At 35.1% G+C, this 20,849-nt stretch overlaps 1 protein-coding gene across 1 annotated transcript; it reads left to right on the forward strand.

Annotated features, from left to right (window-relative positions):
• LOC18777327 (transcription factor MYC2) lies at positions 17,696-20,462 on the forward strand. Its single transcript, XM_020563700.1, has one exon. It carries the CDS (start codon positions 17,955-17,957, stop codon positions 20,016-20,018), a length of 2,064 nt encoding a protein of 687 aa, XP_020419289.1. The 5' UTR covers positions 17,696-17,954; the 3' UTR covers positions 20,019-20,462.

A 20,849-nucleotide genomic window follows, 5' to 3' on the forward strand; every position in this document is an offset into this window, starting at 1 on the left:
ATAGTTGATCACATTCAGCAGACTCCATCTTCTATAGAGCACCTACACATCTGTCTCAGTGTCTTTACACGAATGACATACTCTCTTACTGCATCTCCAAAGATTTATCATTATAAAAAAAATTAAAAAAAAATTTGCCACTCAATTACTGTTATCATACAGATTTTGATCTAATTAAATTAGCATGAAAGGGATTCATCCCAGTGAGATTCTGGATCGACAAGGGAATCCTAAACACAAGAAATGTTATGCAGTTGTCATGTAAACACGCCCAACACTGTGTTGTTGGGAGAAAGGGGGAAAATGAAGGAATAAATATCAATTACTCACGAATTTGTTTTTAAAGGTAATGCCTCTCTCCATTTTTTGGTCGTGAGAGGTAATGCCTCTCTTTGGTGCACAGAGGAATGCGTTATATACATGGGCTTGCAGCCCGGGCTTCTATGGGCAGGCCGGGTTAGGTTTTATGGACTCAAACAAGGCAGGTCAAGCTTTAAACACCCTAATTCAAGCCGGCCATTAAATAACAGGTTGGGCTTTTTCTCAATGGGTCGGGTGGGCCTCTATTGGCCCATGAGCTCGAGGGCTAAATGGTAATCCCAAATTTAATATACATAAGACATGTGATTTGAACTCTCCAACTTACTGCAATGCTTTTTTAAAATAAAAATAAAATATTTCCACATGTCTGGTACACCAGCTGGTGTACCCGGAACATACAAAAATTTCTCCTATTTTTTAAGTCTTTATTCATAGATTATCTTTGCAAAAAATTAGACAAATTGAAAACCATTAAGTGATCTAATTGTGACCAACGAAATAGACTAATAATACCGTGCTCCAAGAAAATACTAAAATAACAGTCATCTTTTTGAGATTCAAGTGATTTTTTTTTCCAGAGTTAACTTTAAAGAAATATCTAAAAACTAGACGATTCTTATCACTGAAAAACAATACATGTAAATAGTGCAATCCACTCACTAATTTAAGAAGTTGGGCTTGTGCTTGAATTCTACATGCTTTAGCTACTCCCGCCACTCCCGCAAGTCACGAATTTGGGTGATTCTTAGGCCCACGTTTGAGTCCACACTCTCTTGTCATGTTGACCATAAATAATTGTTGTTTTCATAATAGAACTAGCTGTAAGCAAACAGATCACGTCACCACTTTTAGATTTCAAAAGTATGTTGGGCAAACGTTGATTCATTCATGGTTGATGTTCCTGATTTGTCATTTATATTAGTTTTGCGGCTAAAAATGGAGAAGGGTACAGAAGAGATGTTGGTATATCATTGGCCTGGACCAACATTTGCATAATTGAACTCAACCCACCTTTATATATGTTCAAAATTTAAAACTTTTTCTTTTCGAAGTTAGGATAGGGGAGAGAATTTCTCTCACACACTGCCAAAGTATCATGAAAGTTCAAATATAAGACCACTAGTCGGCAAGTAAAAACTTTTTTCTACTGGACTAGACCCCGTTGACATTCAAAGCCTTTTTATAGCATCCTACAAAATGGCTATGGTTAAACTCGAATGTGTAACCCTAACTAACACAACTAGTAAAAGAAGCATGATCCTTAAAAATATGTATTATAATGGGTGAAGCAATGAAGGGCCCAGCCAAAAGAGGATCTGGTTCCTCACTATTTGTCGTGGAAGAGGCAAAAGGGCCTGTTAGAATCTGGACCACAGAAATGAAGTCCATCTCAAGCATATCAAACTCAATGAAAAAATACATAAGATTAGATTAGATTTTTCTTCTGAACAAAAAGAACAGATTTTCTCAATTCTCCAAAGTAAAAAGGTTCAAAAAGAAACTATGAACCCAAATAACTTTTCATGAGCTATATACATTTCCTCAAAGAATTTCTTTCCGCAATAATATGCCTCAAATCTTCCCCTCTGATTTATGGGGTCCATTATATTTTAGACATGCATTGGATCTAATGAATTAAGGTCTAGTCAGTGAAATCATTGAAAGGGAATAAAACATTAGTTGCTCTACAGCCTACTTGATTCCCTAGTATTTCTTTTCTTTTTTCATTGATACAAGAAAGGTCAAATGGGAGCTTAGGGTTTAAGTAAATGTACTCAACTACTGGATTTGCGAGTATTTATCGGTCACTTTTTCTTTAAATAAATAATGAACCCGAATCATCATCTTCTTATTTATAAACTTTTTTTTATAGTCAAAATGATCTCAATTGGTTAAGCTTTTTACCTCTACCTATGTGGACAGAGATTACGCTAACAAAACCATAAGAAATTTACAATTCTATAAGAATTTATACAATTTCATTTAAAAATTGAAAAAAGTTGTTCAAGTTGCGAAAGCTAAGTTATTCATTTTTTTATATATTAGTGGTCTCAAATAATGATGAACCTAATGCTTAATGTGGAGTTAATTAAATTCGAATAAGGTTAAATTTTCACCACTATTAGGTGGGAAAATGATTTAAGAATTATGAAGAATTCATATTTTTATTATTTCTTATATCTTTAAAAAAAAAAATCCACCCTTTACTGCAAAATTACAAGTGATGGGTCCTGAATCAAGGCATTTGGTATCATATGTCAACGTACCCATAATTCAATAGTAAAAGTATTTGCATGCAGGTTAGTGGTCCCAACCCCAAGACACATCTCCTTCTCCCTCAAATTTTGGAAAATATTTTGCTCACAATTTTAACTCAAGATGTATTTTCATCATCCTTCTTAATACTTGACACGTGTCCATATATATAACTATGGTCCTCTTTCTTTTGTATTTGTGGAATCATGGTTATACCTATAAACACGTGTCAAGTATTCAGAAGGGTAATGATAGTACATCTCTGATTAAAGATGTGAACAAAAATACTCCCAAACTTTGACAACAACAAAAAAAACATTTGGTATCATGTGGATAAGATTTTGTTCCTTTTTTTTTTTCCTTGGACGGGTCTATTTTGACAACTCTTTTTTCTTTGATGGAATGGAATAATTATAATGTCATATCTGCAAAAGAAAAATAATTACTCATTGGACCAAAAAAAAACACTAACACTAAAATAAAGTCTAATCTTATGGAAAACCTTTTTAAAACCACTAAAATAAAACCTAGGTAAACAGAAAGAAAAAAAAAATGCACCAAGTTAGACAATGCCACCTGTCCAACCACCCACCCACTAAACTAATGAAAGCAATCAATCACTGTTAATGTCCCATGAACAATGCATCCCCCACTTAAAGAATAAAGCAAGTAATGCTAAACGACATGTCGGATGAGTGGCAAAATGTGCAAAAGGTTGAAAACCGCGTGACGTGATATGAATGAATCACGTGCTTCCTTGAATTTCAAGAGATACGACACAACAAGACCCACACTCAGACCAAAAAAAAAAAAACAAGACCCACACCTAAAAATAAAAACCTGATTGGTGCTGCTCAGTGCTCCACACACTATGCTTTCAACCCTCTAAAATCAGTTATAGGGCCCTCGGGTCTCTCTCCACTCGCTCTTGCGCGCAGCTCACGTGCTCGTAAGTTTGGGGCTACGATGCCGTAGGCATTTCCGGTTTGGTTTGATAGTACAGTTTTATACGCAAGGTCTCTTTTGTTTTAGTTTATTTCACCCGAGCGTTGGGGGATCCAAACACGTTGTTTGTGCTGAGAAAAACTTACATACTACCGGTTATATACACTTTAGTTTCTATATTATAAATTACGTGATTTTATGCTATAGAAACTTGTTAAAAATGTTTGTTGCACATTGATAAGTTAAGGGATCTAACTTGAGTTTATAAGAAATTGGGCTACTCTTCCCATTAGGCATTTTCTAACACATTTAGTTCTAAACTCAAATTTCCCCCCTTCAAGAAGTAACTATTTGGGTTTTGCCCAGACTTAAACCGTTTTTTCCCCAACCCTGCATACTCAAATTTTAAGTCCGCAATTTTATTAAATAATTTAAGTCTAATTTTTCTTCATTTAATCTTTTTAAATAACTTCATAATTTATTTTTTAAACAATTTGACCCAAAAAATTAAAATTCCATAAATATAATTTTATTTGAGAAATAGGTGGGCATTTATAGAGTTTAGAGTGAGTTTTGGGATTAGATAATTTTTTTGAAGGACCTTTCTTATTGAGATGAGCGATAGTATACTAAACTCACACACACTACACGGATGGTAGGACTGTCCGTGAGGATCCCACCGGAGCGCCTTCTACTTCTAATAGGCCATGAACTACTCGAACCCAAGACCTTACCTAGGGAAGTAATTACTCCAAACCACTACACTAACCCTAAACTTATGTGCAATAAGATAAGTTAAATTGAGTTGTTTGAAAATGGATTTCGTGCCTCTATGTTTAAAGGTTGTGCATTTACATGCATTTTGCAACATCTAGTCCATTCAAATAATCTAACGGTTTAAAACATGACATCATCAACATAAATGTTTAACATTATATAATAGTAGCCTCTCTGCACGCGCTTCTGCGCCTGTGAGAGGCTTTTTTTGAAAAAAATTAAAATTTATTTAGAATTAAAAAAGATAATGGGTAGTTGTGTTCCATAAAAATAGGATCCATTATCTGATTTTTCTTTTAATTTTAATTTTTTTAAATATGAAAAAGTATGAATTTACCATATTATCCTCATTTAATTAATAACTAGCCTCTCCGCACACGTGTGAATTTACCATATTATCATCATTTAATTAATAATTTTAATTCTTAATGCTTGGATTAACTAAGGGCATTTTATGGTATTTTGAATGTTTCACCATTCTCTGCCTTTTGCTTTACGAGTAATGCTACACTTACCACATTTGTATATCACATTCTCATACCACCTTATGTGGCAGATGAAGTGGACAACCACATCAATTAAAAAGTGTCAATAAATCATAAAAGAAAAGAAAATGTTAAATTAATTTAATTGATGTGGTTGTCCACCTCATCTGCCATATAAGGTGGTATGAGAATGTGGTATACAAAATGTGGTAAGAGTAGCATTATTCTTTGCGCTTTATATATATATATATATATATATTTCAATTCTTAATGTTTGCATTAACCAAAGGCATTTTCTGGTATTTTGAATGTTTTACCATTCTCTGCCTTTTACTTTATATATATAGATGTTTTAAATTAAAAACTGTTTAAAATTAACACTTGTTTAATTGTTAAAGTAAAAATAATAAATACTAAAAACCCATTGTTTTCCGGCAAAACGTGAAGCAAGGGGTAGGGGGCTGTGAGGTATCGGGTAGGAGGAAGTCAGTCAACAAAACATTTTACATATCATCACAGCCATTGATGTGGTGAAATTGCTTGAATTTTCCTTCATATCTATATATGCAAATGGGCTTGAGAAGCCATTAATTGAACTCATGATTTTCCTCCAACTTTGTTTATGCAGAAGCATATCCTCCACAATATAATTTAGGTGAAAAATGGCACAATTTTGGAAGGCGTTGGGGTGGGAAGGGATGGAGTGAGATAGAGAGATGGCATTGAGATGGCATTTGATATGGCGGCTTAGGTGGTGTTGGGGTGGTTAAGGATGGTCATGGCGGGGATGGGGTGGGGCAGGGGAGTCCACTTCCTGGAATTTTTCACTCTGGATTTTTTTGATTTTTTAAATCTCATTTTTTTAATTTTAAATTCTATTTTCTATTTTTGAAGTTATTAAATTTTATTTTAAATTTTGTTAAAATTTATTAATATGTCATATCGTAAACCGTTAAATTATTCAAATAGACTAGATGTTACGAAATTACGAATAAATGCATAACCTCTAAATATAGAGGCTTGGAATCTGTTCTAAGACCAGGACTGCAAGTTTGCAACCACCACCCTACTTATCATAGTCCCATAACTTCATGCATGCATGCATTATGGTAACTTATGACCCAAATCAGCAAGAAAGTGAGCTGCAAAGTCAGCTTTACAAAATACACGACCAAAGCAGCATGCTCCTTACTTGCTTACAACTTGAATTTTTTGTTTTGTAATCCAAAACAAAGCAGCATGCTAACTCTTTTTTTTTTTTTTTTTTTCTTTTCTTAGTGATTAAGCTCAATTACCGTATAAAGTTATCATATCAATCTTTTTAGGATTATATTTTGAGATATTTAGTGATATACCCATTTCTAGCACTAATATTATAAATAAACCCTACACAATTGAATTCCTATAAACAAACCCAAAAAAAACCCAAAAAATGATAGCTGGCCTTATTGAATTTAATATTAATTATTAAATTACTTTGATGCCCTATTGAGTGCTTTGGGTATTTTTATGAGATTTTGGGGTTGGGCTTGTTTTAAGAAATTGATGGCAGTTTTGTAATTTATAAGAAGTTAAAAGCTTTTTTGTTATGTTGTAAATGGACTTTGGGTGTGTTTCTAAAGTCCATTTTATATAGGGTATTTTTATAATTTTGGCCCCCATATTGGGTATAATAGTGAATCTCCCTTATATTTTCCGTAACTTGCTTTGGCTTACTTTTCAAATGTAACATAGTCATGTGAAATGAAATACAACAATTTTATTATTGAAAGCTAAAACGAATACATAGGGCTGGCCATAAAAAACCGAAGACATTGATTTTTTTTTTTAATTTGATCGAAAATAATTAAATTTCATTAACCAAAATCATTGGTTACAATAAGGTCATCAAGAATACAATTCATTAGCAACATAGGGTCTTCTTCTAGCCAATAATAAGGACCTTATTCATGTAAAGCAAAACGAGAAATAGCATAAATCACTTTGTTACACTCCCTAGGACGAAATTGGACTTCCTTTAAAGAAAACCGCATGAGCAAGTCTCTCACATCATCCACAATGTTGCAGATAGTAGCCCAAACAGTCTCCCATGAATTAATCATCATAACAGTCTTAAAAGAGTCAGTTTCTATGAGGAAAGGGAAAAAAACCAGCAACTGCAGCAAATAAAACTCCTCTATAGATAAATTACAATTTTGTAGCTAGAATGGAAACCCTACGAGGGCTTTGCATGGCTAGGGCACCCATAAAAACTCCAGAATCATTACGAACAACTGCACCTACACTACGCAAGCCTGTTGCATTGTCAGTAGCTCCATCAACATTGAGCTTATAGAAACCTTCAGGGGGACAACTCCAAATCTCATTCTAATTAACCCTACAAGCACGAACAACGCCTCTATCAATATATTTCTTACTTATAATATTATGAAGCGAAAGCCCATAAATATATGAAGCCGAAGTATCAACCTAATATAAAGCCAACATTGCAATCACCATTCTAATTTCTAAATTGCTGACATGAGCATCTACAATAGTCTTTTTAAAGGCTTTTAAATAATAGATATTTAGTTATATACTAATTCTTAGCACTAATGATATAGGTAAATCCTACACCATTTAATTTATATAAACAACCCAAAAAAAAAACTCAAAAAATGACAGATAACCCTATTGAATTTAATTTTAATTATTAAATTACTTTGATGCTCTATTGAGTGTTTTGGTTTTATTTTTTTTAATGAGGTTTTGAGGTTGGACTTGTAATTTATAGGAAGTTCGAAGCCTCTTTGTTATGTTGTAAATGAGCTTTGGGTGTGTTTCTAAAATTACATTTCATGTATAATTTTTTTATTATATAATTTGGGCCTCTATATTAAATATAATAATGAATCTTCATTTGAATAATTGATTTGGTGAGTCACCTAGGCAAAAAAAAGTTTCGATAGAAGTTCAAGTCTATGACCACCTTCTCAGTCTACAAATTTTTGGTCACCACTTTCTAACTCTTCAACTTAGCTTTCTATATTAAAAAAATTAAACATATTGTTATGGGAGAAGATAGAGAACTATGAAGAGTTCTTTGGAAGGCAAACTTTTTAAAGTAATTAACGAACTTTATTCTTCAAATTTCCACATAAATCAATAAAATACAATTTTGAAAAATGAAATTTGTTTCTTCTCTTGATGCTACATTCAACATTCATATAAATAACAAACTAATAATCAGATTATATTAAAAGTTAATGTGTGTGATAAAGAATAATAATAAATGGTGATAACCAATAATAAAATATCAAGTAGAAAAAAATAATGAAATTAATATAGGTCGTTTGATTCGGGTTTTTTTTTTAAATAAACCAAACCAAACCACACCACTCAAATAAATCTAATTTGACCTATTTATAAAGTTAGCAAATAAATTAAGAAAAAAGTTAAAATGAAGACATTCACCAAATAATATGAAAGAATACTTGTATAAAATTAGATATTTTATTCTTTTATATTATTTGGTGAAATTGGGCCCAAGCCCAATTGTTCTTTTATTTATTTTTATAGAAATTTTGAGATTACATTCATAATGTTGGGATTAAAATTTTGATATAAATAAATAAATATATATATTTTACTTTAACGTTTGCTTCCAATTTATTATAACTTATAATTATAGTTTTCTTAGAGATTCTTTTATTTTTATATAACCAGTGTGAAATTATTATTATGTAAACGTGTTGTCATTTGTCTTTATTGAATTTTTTCATGCGTTTGACAGCAAAATAATAATAACAATAGTAATGTAAAGGACTCACTAGTGTAGTAGTTTGGGGCAATTGTTTTCCCAAGAAAGGTCCTGGATTTTAGTCCTATCTTGTGTGTGAGCAGTGGTGGAGCCAGGATTTCACATTAGAGGGGCCCCTTCACAAAATTTTAAAAAGTAATCCAAATAGGAGAGTTCAAGCGCTAACCGATTAATAAGTTAATGCGATACTAACTACTCGGTTTAGCCCGCATCATAATATCATTTCATATTGGTTAATAATTTATCGATTCATTACAATCATAATTGTCTTGAATTTCATATTTTAACATTGTTGAATATTAATCTCATCGTCTACACTATTAAAGGTTCAAAAGTTAATAATTTATATTCCAACAGAGAGAAGAAGTACAAAAAAAGTTCATAAATCCCAATATTACGGTACCCTACTTAGACATATAAAAAAGGAGGGAAAAAAATTCACAAAGCTTAAGTTAAACAAAAGCGGAAAAGAAAGAGAAAAAAGAATTAGGAGTTTTTAGTGCAAATATCATAACTCTAACCTAGAAGTTTTAAGGGAAAGTAGAAGAGTGATTAGTAACTTTTATGGTTAATTTGTAGACAAAAATAACATAATATTTTATTTATTTTAGAGTAAATATCCCAAAAATAATCTAATATATTATAATATTATATATCATATATAAGGAAACTTTTTTGAACCATTGGATGTTACATCCAACGGTGGGTGACCACAGTCTCTTGGACCCCTGTGGTCCAAGAGATCGGGGATGTCTGTATATATAAAGCAAAAGGCAAAGAATGGTAAAACATTCAAAATATCAGAAAATGTTCTTGGTTAATACAAACATTAATAATTGAAATTATTAATTAAATGAGAATAATATGGTAAATTAGCACATTTTCATATTAAAAATTAAAATTAAAAGAAAACTTAAATAATAAATACTATTTTTATGAAACACAACAACCATTATCTTTTTTTATAGTCGTGCAAGTTTACTTAAGATTTATAAACAACATTATCCTAGTAGAAGCGCTCTTGCCAACAAGTGATCCAATATTTTGAGAAACGTAAATAGAGATTATTATAAATTAAATTAAGAGAAAATGACTAAGTTGATCCTTCTATCTTGGGTATTTTTCCGCTAGGTCCCATAACTAGAGAGGTGGCATAAGGGCGGATATACACTTGAGTTAGTGGGCTTCAGATTTTTGTGTGTGTGTAGTTTTAGTTGTTTAAGCTAAATATAGGTAAAGTAAATAATAGTCTAGCCCTTTATTTAAAATAAGCTAAGCTCTTTATGTAGAAATAAGCCCACTCTGGAAGCATATAGGAAATAGTAAACATGCAATCCATAACCTATATAAATTTGATTAGAAGCAAACATCAGAATTTTTCTTCTAGCCACCCAAAACATCATATTTGAACCTTCAGAGCCTAGAATAAATAGCTCTCTCCCTCTGAAAAATTGTACCAACCTATTTTAAGTGGGTTCGCCAATCTTGATAAGTTTTTCTTTTTATTTATTTATTCAATTTCCAATTTGAATTGTTGTTGTTAAGTTTTTATGATTTAGGGTTTATGTGAAAATTTTTGGGGATTGTTATATATGTTTTATTTTTGCAACTTAAATTATTAATTAGTATATATGATTTTTGGTGTCTAGTATTTCTTGTTAGGATATCATGTCACATGATTATAATAGACCAACAAAGAGAGGAAAAACTATTCTTCAAAAAAAGGGGTAACGATAACAAGGATATACATACACCTTCTGCATATAATGTTGATACTTCAATTCCTGAGAAACTTTCTCAACTCGGATCTCAAGTAGTTGAACAATGTGTTTGATTTGATATTTGTTTATATTTGGTATTTCTTTGTGTGATATTTGCTCGTAATGTGACCTTCTTTGATTTATAAAATTTATTCACATTTTTGTTTCAAGAGGAAAAATAAAAAAAGGCTTATAATATATCTCCTGTAAAAATAAAAATAAAAAATAGCTTAGTCCTATAAAAATTCCTGGATTCGCCATTGGTAGCACATCAAACCAAAAACCAAGATCCTCCTAACTAAGACCATAACATGCAATACGATCGACAACTCCATTAGCAGTCCGAGAAACATGGTGAACAGAATAAGACGACACTGAGTTGAAAAGACGACGAATATCCTTCACTAAACCCCCTTTTGCAGCAAAACAAACATCGTACTTACTTCTAGTTGTAGATTAAGTAAACTAAAAATCTCTAATTATCAAAATTGAAACTATATATAGGTCTTCAAGTGAAAAATCAAGCAAATTCTAAGGACCCGAAATGTAAGTTGGACCTATTTTAATGTTTTAATGTACATTGTACGAAGTTGTGTACATCATCGTTGTCGTGTACGCTATACACGGCTGCTATAGAACGAGGCGGATGAAATGAAAGTAGGCGTGACAAATGTGACGACAATTATTAGAGGCATGAACGAATCTGCCGTCCACAAATAATCGAAATACAATAAAATAAAATAGTAAGAGCAAGACACGATTGGCTTGTTTAAGGCTGAACAAAAGCAAACCCTACAGCTTTCCCCACTTGCTTAAATTGTTTTCACGTTTATTTCCTGCGACTTTTTTGTCCTCCTCCTCATGGGACCCTGAAAAACTGACATCCCATTATGTGCATGAACATTTCTATTTTTATTTTTATTTTTAAATTGGTGAAAGCGATTTTGGTCATAGAGCATTAAAAATCTTTACATGGATTGGAGATTGTAAAGGTTCAATATCTTTAATGTACCGAAAAGAAAGTCGACATAGTAGAAAATAATAATAACTGATTATAAATAAAATTAGAAATTACGATGTCAAGTGTTGAAAAAAAAGATAGCGATTTTTATGCTCTAAGTTTAGTATGTGTACGTAGAAAAATGACAAAATATTTAGTTTGGAGTGCAAAGGTTAAGCTGATAGTGCCAAAATCGTTACCCGAAAAATCACTTTGGCTTGGTCATATTCATACTAGTCTGCTAACACAAAGAATGAGAATTCTTACTTGAATTTTCTTTGGCTCATTGATGGCTTGACTATTCCCTTGAATTTTCTTTTACCCCAAAAATGAAATATGAAGTAATTATTCTTATTATTATTATTATTATTATTATTTTGAGGTTATTTCCTATTGAAAGGGGCGATAGACTAAGATTCGAACCCAGGACTTTGCCTGAGGGAGTAAAATTCCAAATCACTACACTAATGGGTCATTTGCAATATGAAGTAATTTTTATAGAGGAAGAAGGAGGGGTTTTTCTGAAAAGGGTGGTGGTGGTGACTCTGGATTGAAGGAAGGGGTGTGGCTGGAGATGGTGCTTAAGGGTATGGGCCGAGGAAGGGGTGCAACTGGGGATGGTTGCTAGATAGGGGTCGGATTCCTCATGGACTGGTAGCTTTCAAAGAAGATGATAGGGGCATCGTCATCGTGGTTGGTGATGTCGCTCGATAGGGTCTTGAAGATGTGTTGGGTTGAAGCTGAAACGAGGTTATTGTTTTGTCTCTTTAATTGTGTTTCTTCCTTCTCATTATTTGGTGTTTCAAATTTTTAATTAAGATTTTTAATCTTATCTCTTAATTTTGAATGTAATTTTTAACTTTATCGTAACAACGAAATCATATCATCACTAGCCACCAGGTTCATATGTCACATCATCTTTTGATGATCATTTTTAACAATAAATTATCACTATTTCGTAAACGTGCCGACACTAAAATATTCAAATTGAAAAACACGATTTAACCATGCTATTTGATGAAAGATTCAATGTACTAAGCTGAAATTAACCTTGTAATATATTACTTCTTTTTTCACTTTCCTCTTTCTGCTGAATATTGAAAGATATACAAGACCAGCCTTGGTGGAAAACCATGTCCTCATTCATGGACCCTCATAGAAATCATTATCTTTTCGTAAAGTGTGGTGCAAGCGATAGTGACAACATCCACATTCGCACCATGTGATTATCTAACGAATCTATTTTTCTAACAGGAGTGAGTGAAATCAGTTGGTCAAATTAGTGTGTTGATTTTTTGCATTTTAGTTCGATTCTGCGTTCTGTACGTTAGACTAAAATATCACTTTATAAAAAATAAAAATAAAACCCACCAAGTGAAGAAGCAAAGCTACGCACCTGAGGGTTCTTTTTTCCTCTTTTGTTTGGTTCAACCTGAGGGTCACCTTCTGGAAGCAGGACAAGCTTTTGTTTACAACTATTAGCTTCTGTACTTTGTGATTTTTGTTTTGCAATTGATTCTTGCTCAATAAAATATTTGTATTATTAAAAAAAATGCAAAAAGAAAAGAAAAAGAAAAAGATTCCTGAACAAAAAAAAACAAAACAATCTCTTAGCAGAAGAAACAAAAAGGGGATAAAATAATAATGGATTCAAAAATTAGACGACAAAAGAACAAACAAATTTGAGAGATTAAAACAGATTAGCTTGTATTGCAATGGGAAGAGAACGACGTCGTAGTGGACTCTCAGTGGACCCCGTTGAAAATGTTGGCGTTCGTGACGATAAGGTTCATGGGTTTTAACGAAAAAAAAAAACAAAGGATAAGATAAGTATTTTTTTTTTTTTAAAGATGGGGAGGATTTTTCACATGGGAAGGAGGAATGTTACACGTGCCTAACAAAACAAAAATAAAAAAGAAAAAAAAGAAAAAAAAGAAGGGAAACGTGCTTTTACGACACGCATCAAGCAAAACGTGTTTTTAAATATTTAAACCGTGTATTATTATACGCGAGCAAATTGTAATAAATTAATGATTATCTGGTGTGGGAATTTTGAAAACGAGGGAAAGGACGAATGGGGGGCGACCAGATCAAGGGCCAGGATTCGATCTGTGAAGCCAACGCGTCCCCACCCTTTTTGTCTTTTATGTTTTATATTCCGTCGTTGAGTCGTTGAGTCGTTGTCCGCTACTCGATTCAAAGTAATTAACCTGAGAGGAAAACAGGAGCTTCAGATGGATTGCCGATTAGTTCGATGGCGTGCGCCGAGGATTTGGATTTTCACTGCTGCTGCCGAGAGGCGGCTACTTCGTGGAAGCTAACTGTAGAAAGGTGATGATTAAACTCCCGAACAATGGATTTTAGAACAGTTTTTGCATCTCAACTGTTGTTTACTAATCTTCGTATTGGAAATGTCACCATTGCGACAGCTCATTGCTTAAGTCACAATTTAGAAGTAATATCTTTAGAAAAATAATTAGAGATCGTTTAATAATGCATGTGTGTGGAACAAATTTTATGATTTTAGTAACATTAAGATCCTTATGATGAATTGAGTATTTATTTGATACATATGGATAACTAAACGATCTCCAACTAATTTTTTTATATAGATGAACAGTTTCAATTATGACATATTCACAAGGAGGATTTGTTAATCATAAGAACTATAGTGGCCGAGGAAGTGCACCCGGAAGATCCTTCGTTAAAATAGCAAATAATAGCATTGCATTTGTACATTGTGTTTGATAATCATTTTACTTTTCATTTTTACCATATTGAAAACAAAAAACTTGTATTGCAACCAATTTTAGTTTTAGTTTTTTTTTAAAAAACCAAAAACTGTTTAAAAGTTGTTTTAAACTATTTTCAATTTTTTGCGGAACTTGGATATTGAATTTTGTTGGGGTCAAATTATGAATTTGAGATCATAGAATGAAAGTACATGTTATAAAGGGTCTGTAGTATTTTTCGATGAATTTTTTGGAAGTTAGGATGATTTTATTTATTTATTTATTGTAATTTTGGATATGGAGGTCCCAAGGATTGGATTGGGTATGCGACCAAATGCAAGTGTCGAGCGCATGGGTCCAAGTCCGGAGGTCCTAACCGCTATGCATTACATTTTTGGTGATGTAAAATTGGTGAATGAGAAAGGAGCGAAAAAAGAAAAAGAAAAAAGGAAAACTGAAAACACTTTCAAGTTGTTTTAACAAATAGGGGAGGTTTTGAAAACAAGCCACCACTTCATTTTTACCCTTTCTCCTCCACTAAACTATTTACTTAGACGCTTTGAAGCTCTAAGGAACTCTCTCTATAAAAAAAAAACCCTTAGGAACCAACTCTAGCCACCGCTGCCCTTTTGGGGGTGGTGGCATCCTTCTCCACCCATCTCCACCTCTCTCCCCTCCTCTCCTTCTCTACCCTACCATTCCCTCCCATCCCCTCCCCTCCCTTCTTCGCCCATCCCCTCCCCAATTTTTGGTGAGGATGAAGTAGTAGTGTATTGGTAGTTTTGTTGGTGAATTTGATGACAAACGAGGTGGTTGTGTGGGTTTTACTCACTTGTTGTGTGTTTACAATGTCTTGAACTGTAATAATTGCATCAACTGTTTGTTTGTAGTCTATTCTCTACTTGTGAGAGTTGTAATTGTATTGGTAGTTTTAGACAACAAACCACTGCCGCTTTGTGTTATCGTTGAACACAATCTTATATTTATTTCTTTTAGATATGATAGTTATTCAAGGAGATAATATTCTCATACTATAAAGATCAATACCAATATCTGCAGCAAATAAATAATTTTGGTATTTATGTGATGACTTTAAGACTTAAATATGAGGGAGATAGCGAAAAGATTGAGCATTATTGGAATTACTCATGTAACTTGCCATGGAATGTATAAAATATAAAATATGATAGTAAATCATTATAAATATAGAAAAGATTAGAGTGTATTTTAACACTCTTTCATTCTAAAGTTCCTTATTTTCTTTTTCTTTTTTTTATAATTAATTTATTTTAATTTATAAATTTTTTTTATACAATTGCCGTAGTTTTATAAAAATTTTACTGACAACGATAATTTGTCGATGTTTCCATGTTTTTGGACTACTGATATTTCCAAAACCATCAATATTTAAGACCACACGCATATCCCCCACGCTCTCCTTCACACACATATCTTCTTAATAGGTATGTAAGATAAATTTAACCCACCGCATTTTGAAATTTTGGATCCGTTCCTAGCTTGTGTGGCTTATGGTCTTTATGCCAAATTTATGACTACAAATTACAATTATCATTTTCTCTCTAGAAAGGGTGATTTTGAAAATTAAATTTCATTTTTTAAAAAACAGAAAACAAAATATGTATCAAACATGTTTTTAGTTTTTTTTTAAAAAAAGTAAAAATGAAATTGTTATCAAATATCGGTAAGACCCTAAGAAAATGAATCTAGTAATATACTTATCAATGCGACTAATTTAACTGCATATGCTCTAATTAGTATTGGCCAAGTCTTCTTTTTTCCATCTTTAGTGGCCAGTTAGTTTTTTTGAAATTCTTCTTTTCTCATCTACCTATAGTGAAGTTGTTGCTCATGAGATTGCTCACCAAATCTTATATTTTTTTTTATTGGGTTTTACATGAAAATTTAATTTGGCAACTAAGAAAAAAATCTAGCCAAATTGGTCACTGTGTTTTCCTAAGTGTACAATTTATAGACATATATTTTATAAGTTAAGTGCATTTTTTTTATAGGAAGTACTTTCAATCTTCTTCCTTTAACTCAACGAGTTAGGGTATATTGTGCTATTAGGGTTTAACAAATTGGGGGAAGATTAAATGTGCTTTACAACAATCTGTTAGAGGGCATCACAAGTAGAGGAAGAACATTAAACGTGCTTTGTAAAAAAATAAAAAATAAAAACTGCACTTAACGGAAGATAATAGAATGTCTATAAATTGTAAACTTTGGAAAACACAGTGACTAATTTGGCTTATTTTTTGCTCAGTGACCAAATTGAATTTTCGTGCAAAACCTAGTGACCAAAAAGGTATTTAACCAATAAAAAATAGGTTTAAGTGCTACAGTGCACCTTGAAACATTAGTCAAATCCTCTTTTACCCCCTTAAAGTCAAAGTGACACACTTTGCCCATTGACCAAGGTTTGATGTTTCACATTGCCCCTACCGTAACTCCATCAAAATGTCCGTTAAGTTTGATGATGTGGCAGGGGTGTGTTAGTAATTTTGAAGGAAAATGACTTCCTATGTCATTTCTCAATGGATGGGAAATGAAGATTCTTTTCCTATGTTTGGTAATTCTGGGAAAGTAATCAAGAAATACCACTTTATTTCCTTTCACATGTTTGGTTTATGTAGGAATATAAAACAAAGTTGGTTTAATTTTTCATGTATACCCATATGAAATCAAATAAAAAAAATGCATTTAATGCTATATTATAATTCTAAATTGTTAATGAGGACAATATGATCATGAAAAATGTGTATTTAATTTTGGCTCATAACTTTCCCGTGAGGAGGAAAACAAAACCCAAGTGGGTTGGAGGGCTTCACTTTCCCCCTACTTTTCCATGTGCAAGACAACGATTTCCCATGTTTGGAATTACCAAACATGGGAAAATAATTGATTTCCCCATCCCCAAGCCTCTTTTTCCATGAACCAAACAAGAGTAAAATGGGATTTGACTTTTCAGAATGAATTAAGCCTAAAAAATTATACTAATTTTATCATTTATGTGCAGCATTCCACATATAAGAAGTCGACTAATAATTTTAATTGTTCATATAAATATCTAATTATTAATCATCTGATGTTTGAAGTAATTAATTCAATACAAAAGATTATGCCGTTATAAGTTTTTGAATAGATTCAGCTTTTTATCCCAGGATAACTAATTCTAAAAAAAAAAAAAGTTTCCGAATAGATTCAGCCTTTATTCTAGTGGAAAAATAAATTCAACCTTTTATTCCAGTCAAAAGATTATGCAGTCAAACTTTTACTCCATTACTCATGTGAAATAAAGATCTTGGAAAATCACCTTATCCCAAAAACGCACATTTCTATTGTTATCATCATTTTCCAGTTAAACTTACGTTTTTGTAATAAATAAGCCACGCCTCCGCACGTGATTATGGTGTTAGTGTTGCAACTTGCAGTGTCGGAAGTCCAAACTCCAAAGCCCATTTCCGAATGGTCAAAAGTCAAAGTGTTTCCAGCTGTGACACTTGTAACGCACGTGACGCACGTCCAAGCTTTAGATAGATGTATGTACATACGCCGGCTTTTGGATGATCTACGCTGGCGATTAAATCGGCCAACCCGATTTTCCCCGAAACTCCCCCTTCCTTTTTACTCGGCTTGCGCTAGTAAACTTTTTGTCCGCTCACTCTCTCCTCCACCCTCCACCCACTTTCCTCCCCAACCAAAATTCAGCTCAAATGCTCTCCAAATAAATCCCCAAACACAAATTCAGAACTCCCCAAATCAAAATTATCTCTCTCTACCTTCTCATTTTCTCTCCGCACCCTATCCTCTCTTTGTCGTCCACACCTACTCTTACGTCACTAAGACGGTATCGCTCACATGACGGACTATCGGATACCGCCGACGATGAATCTTTGGACGGACGACAACGCGTCGCTGATGGAGGCCTTTATGAGCTCATCCGATCTGACGTCGTTTTGGGCGGCGCCATCGGCCCAGCCCACGCCTCAACCCGCTCACCCCCAAGCCCAGCCTCAGTCGTCAGCCTCCACTTCAGACTACCCGAAGGCGGCTGCTGTCGCGCCATCTCAGCCGTCCATCACGCCCTTCAACCAGGAGACCCTCATGCAGCGCCTCCAGGCCCTCATCGAAGGCGCTCGTGAGAGCTGGACCTACGCCATCTTCTGGCAGTCCTCGTACGACTACTCCGGCGGCACCGTTCTCGGGTGGGGTGAAGGGTTTTACAAGGACGAGAGGGACAAAGGCAAGGCTAAGGCCAAAACGACGACGTCCGCCGCCGACCAGGAGTACAGGAAAAAAGTCCTCCGCGAGCTCAACTCCTTGATTTCCGGCGCCGACACGTCAGCAGACGACGCAGTAGTGGATCAGGAGGTGACCGATACCGAGTGGTTCTTCCTGGTCTCGATGACTCAGTCGTTCGTCCCCGGCGGCGGGCTTCCGGGTCAGGCCTTCTTTCACTCGACCCCGGTCTGGGTTGCTGGAGACCGGCTGGCTGCGTCCCCGTGCGAGCGGGCGAGACAGGGCCAGTTGTTTGGGCTGCAGACTATGGTTTGCGTTCCGACGGCAAATGGGGTGGTTGAGCTGGGCTCGACGGAGCTCATCTACCAGAGCTCGGATCTGACAAACAAAGTCCGGGTTTTGTTCAATTTCAACAATTTGGAAGTGGGTTCGTGGCCTATGGGCGGCGGCGGTGCCGATCAGGGAGAAAATGACCCGTCGTCGCTCTGGATTAACGATCCGTCGTCCACCACCATCGAAGTCAAGGACCCGGTGAACATGGCTCCCGTTACTTCGGCACCCACCAGCACCAGCACACAGCCCGTCTCGAAGCCAATTCAGTTCGAAAGCCACCAGCCGAGTTCCAGTAGCTTATCGGAGAACCCGAGCGCGATTCAATTACAACAATCGCAGCAGCAGCAGCAAGTACAGCAGCAGACGCAAAGCTTCTTCACCAGGGAGCTCAATTTTTCCGATTATGGTTACGACGGGAGCAGCGGGAAGAACTCCAATTCCAATTCCCATTCGTTGAAGCCTGAATCGGGGGAGATTTTGAGTTTCGGTGAGAGCAAGAGGAGCTCTTACAGCGCCAACGGAAAATTGTTTTCAGGGCACTCCCAAATTGCCGCCGCCGAGGATAACAACAGCAAGAAGAAGAGGTCGCCGACCTCTCGCGGCAGCAACGACGAGGGGATCTTGTCGTTTAGCTCGGGGGTGATTTTGCCGTCCAGTGGTGTCGTGAAATCGGGCGGCGGTGGGGCCGCCGATTCGGACCACTCCGACCTTGAAGCCTCGGTGGTTCGGGAGACTGATAGTAGCCGGGTTGTGGACCCCGAAAAACGACCGAGAAAACGGGGTCGTAAACCGGCCAACGGGAGAGAAGAGCCCCTGAACCACGTTGAAGCAGAGAGGCAAAGAAGAGAGAAGCTTAACCAGAGATTCTATGCTCTCCGAGCGGTGGTACCAAACGTGTCGAAAATGGACAAGGCATCGCTTCTGGGCGATGCCATATCGTATATCAACGAGCTGAAGGCGAAGCTGCAGACAACCGAGAGCGATAAGGAGGACTTGCAGAAGCAATTGGAGTCGATGAACCAGGACTTGGGTTGTAAAGACTCGAGTTCTCTGTCAGACGACCTCAAAATGTCTAAACACCAAGCTAGTAGTAAATTAATAGACTTGGATATTGATGTGAAGATAATCGGATGGGACGCCATGATTCGAATTCAGTGTTGCAAGAAGAACCACCCTGCAGCCAGATTAATGGCTTCTCTCAAAGAGCTTGATTTGGATGTACACCATGCCAGCATTTCTGTAGTCAATGATTTGATGATACAACAAGCCACTGTCAAAATGGGCAGCCGAATTTACACTCAGGATCAGCTCAGGTTAGCTCTTTTATCGAAAATCGGCGACTCCCGGTAAGAAAAATGGGAACCAGAGGAGAGGAGAAACAGAGAGTTTGTTTTGGATTTCAATGGTGGTTCAGGGCTTTTGGGACATTTTGAGGCTCCCGACAAAGCAGCGAGCTCTGTTAGATACTGGTTCCACGCGTTTCTCATGTCTTCTTGGGTAGCATTTTGTTTTAGTATAGATTGAGTTTGAGGAGCTGAAACAATTTTCTTAGGTCCAAAACTACATGGCTTCCTCCCCTTCAGTGAAAATAGCTATATTTTTTTGTTCTGTTTTTGGGTGTCAATTTTCTGTCTTTCTTCTTTGTATATATAAGTGTTATAAATTTGAACCCCATGGGAGTTCTGGTTAGTGATGTAGAAGTACGTATTTCAGAATGTAACATTTGTAATCTGTTATATCCACTACTGAATTCAGCATTCAAACAAGTTGAACTTTCTTCAACTTTTAATCTTCCCCTGTTATCGTTGGATTTCCTCAATTTTTCTATGCACAAGTTTTCATCAATTTGCTTGGTTTTTTTTTGGGGTAAAGACCTGGGCTTGCAGATTTCAGGTGCATGAATTTGTTTGTGGCAAGTGGTTTTATTTTAGTGCCATGAATTCAGCATATACCAGAAGGGTGAAATTCTAGCTATTATACAAACGATAATTTACTTTAAATTAATTTAAATTACGAGGAAGCGGATTCGAAATATATCTGCATGGCAAAAGCCTTTTTATGTTCCTACAGGTTATCTAAAAAATGCCCCAAAATCCAAAAGGGCACACTTCGTGAAAGCCCTGGGGTCTATTTTTGTTGCTGAAAATGCACCGACACTAATGGATAAAAAAAGGATGCAGC

Source organism: Prunus persica, chromosome G5 (assembly GCF_000346465.2).
Source record: "Prunus persica cultivar Lovell chromosome G5, Prunus_persica_NCBIv2, whole genome shotgun sequence".
Taxonomy (NCBI): Eukaryota; Viridiplantae; Streptophyta; class Magnoliopsida; order Rosales; family Rosaceae; genus Prunus; species Prunus persica.

What these genes read in the sequence shown, in the direction of transcription:
- LOC18777327 (XM_020563700.1), top strand. Translation starts at nt 17,955, where the DNA reads ATGACGGACTATCGGATACCGCCGACGATGAATCTTTGGACGGACGAC.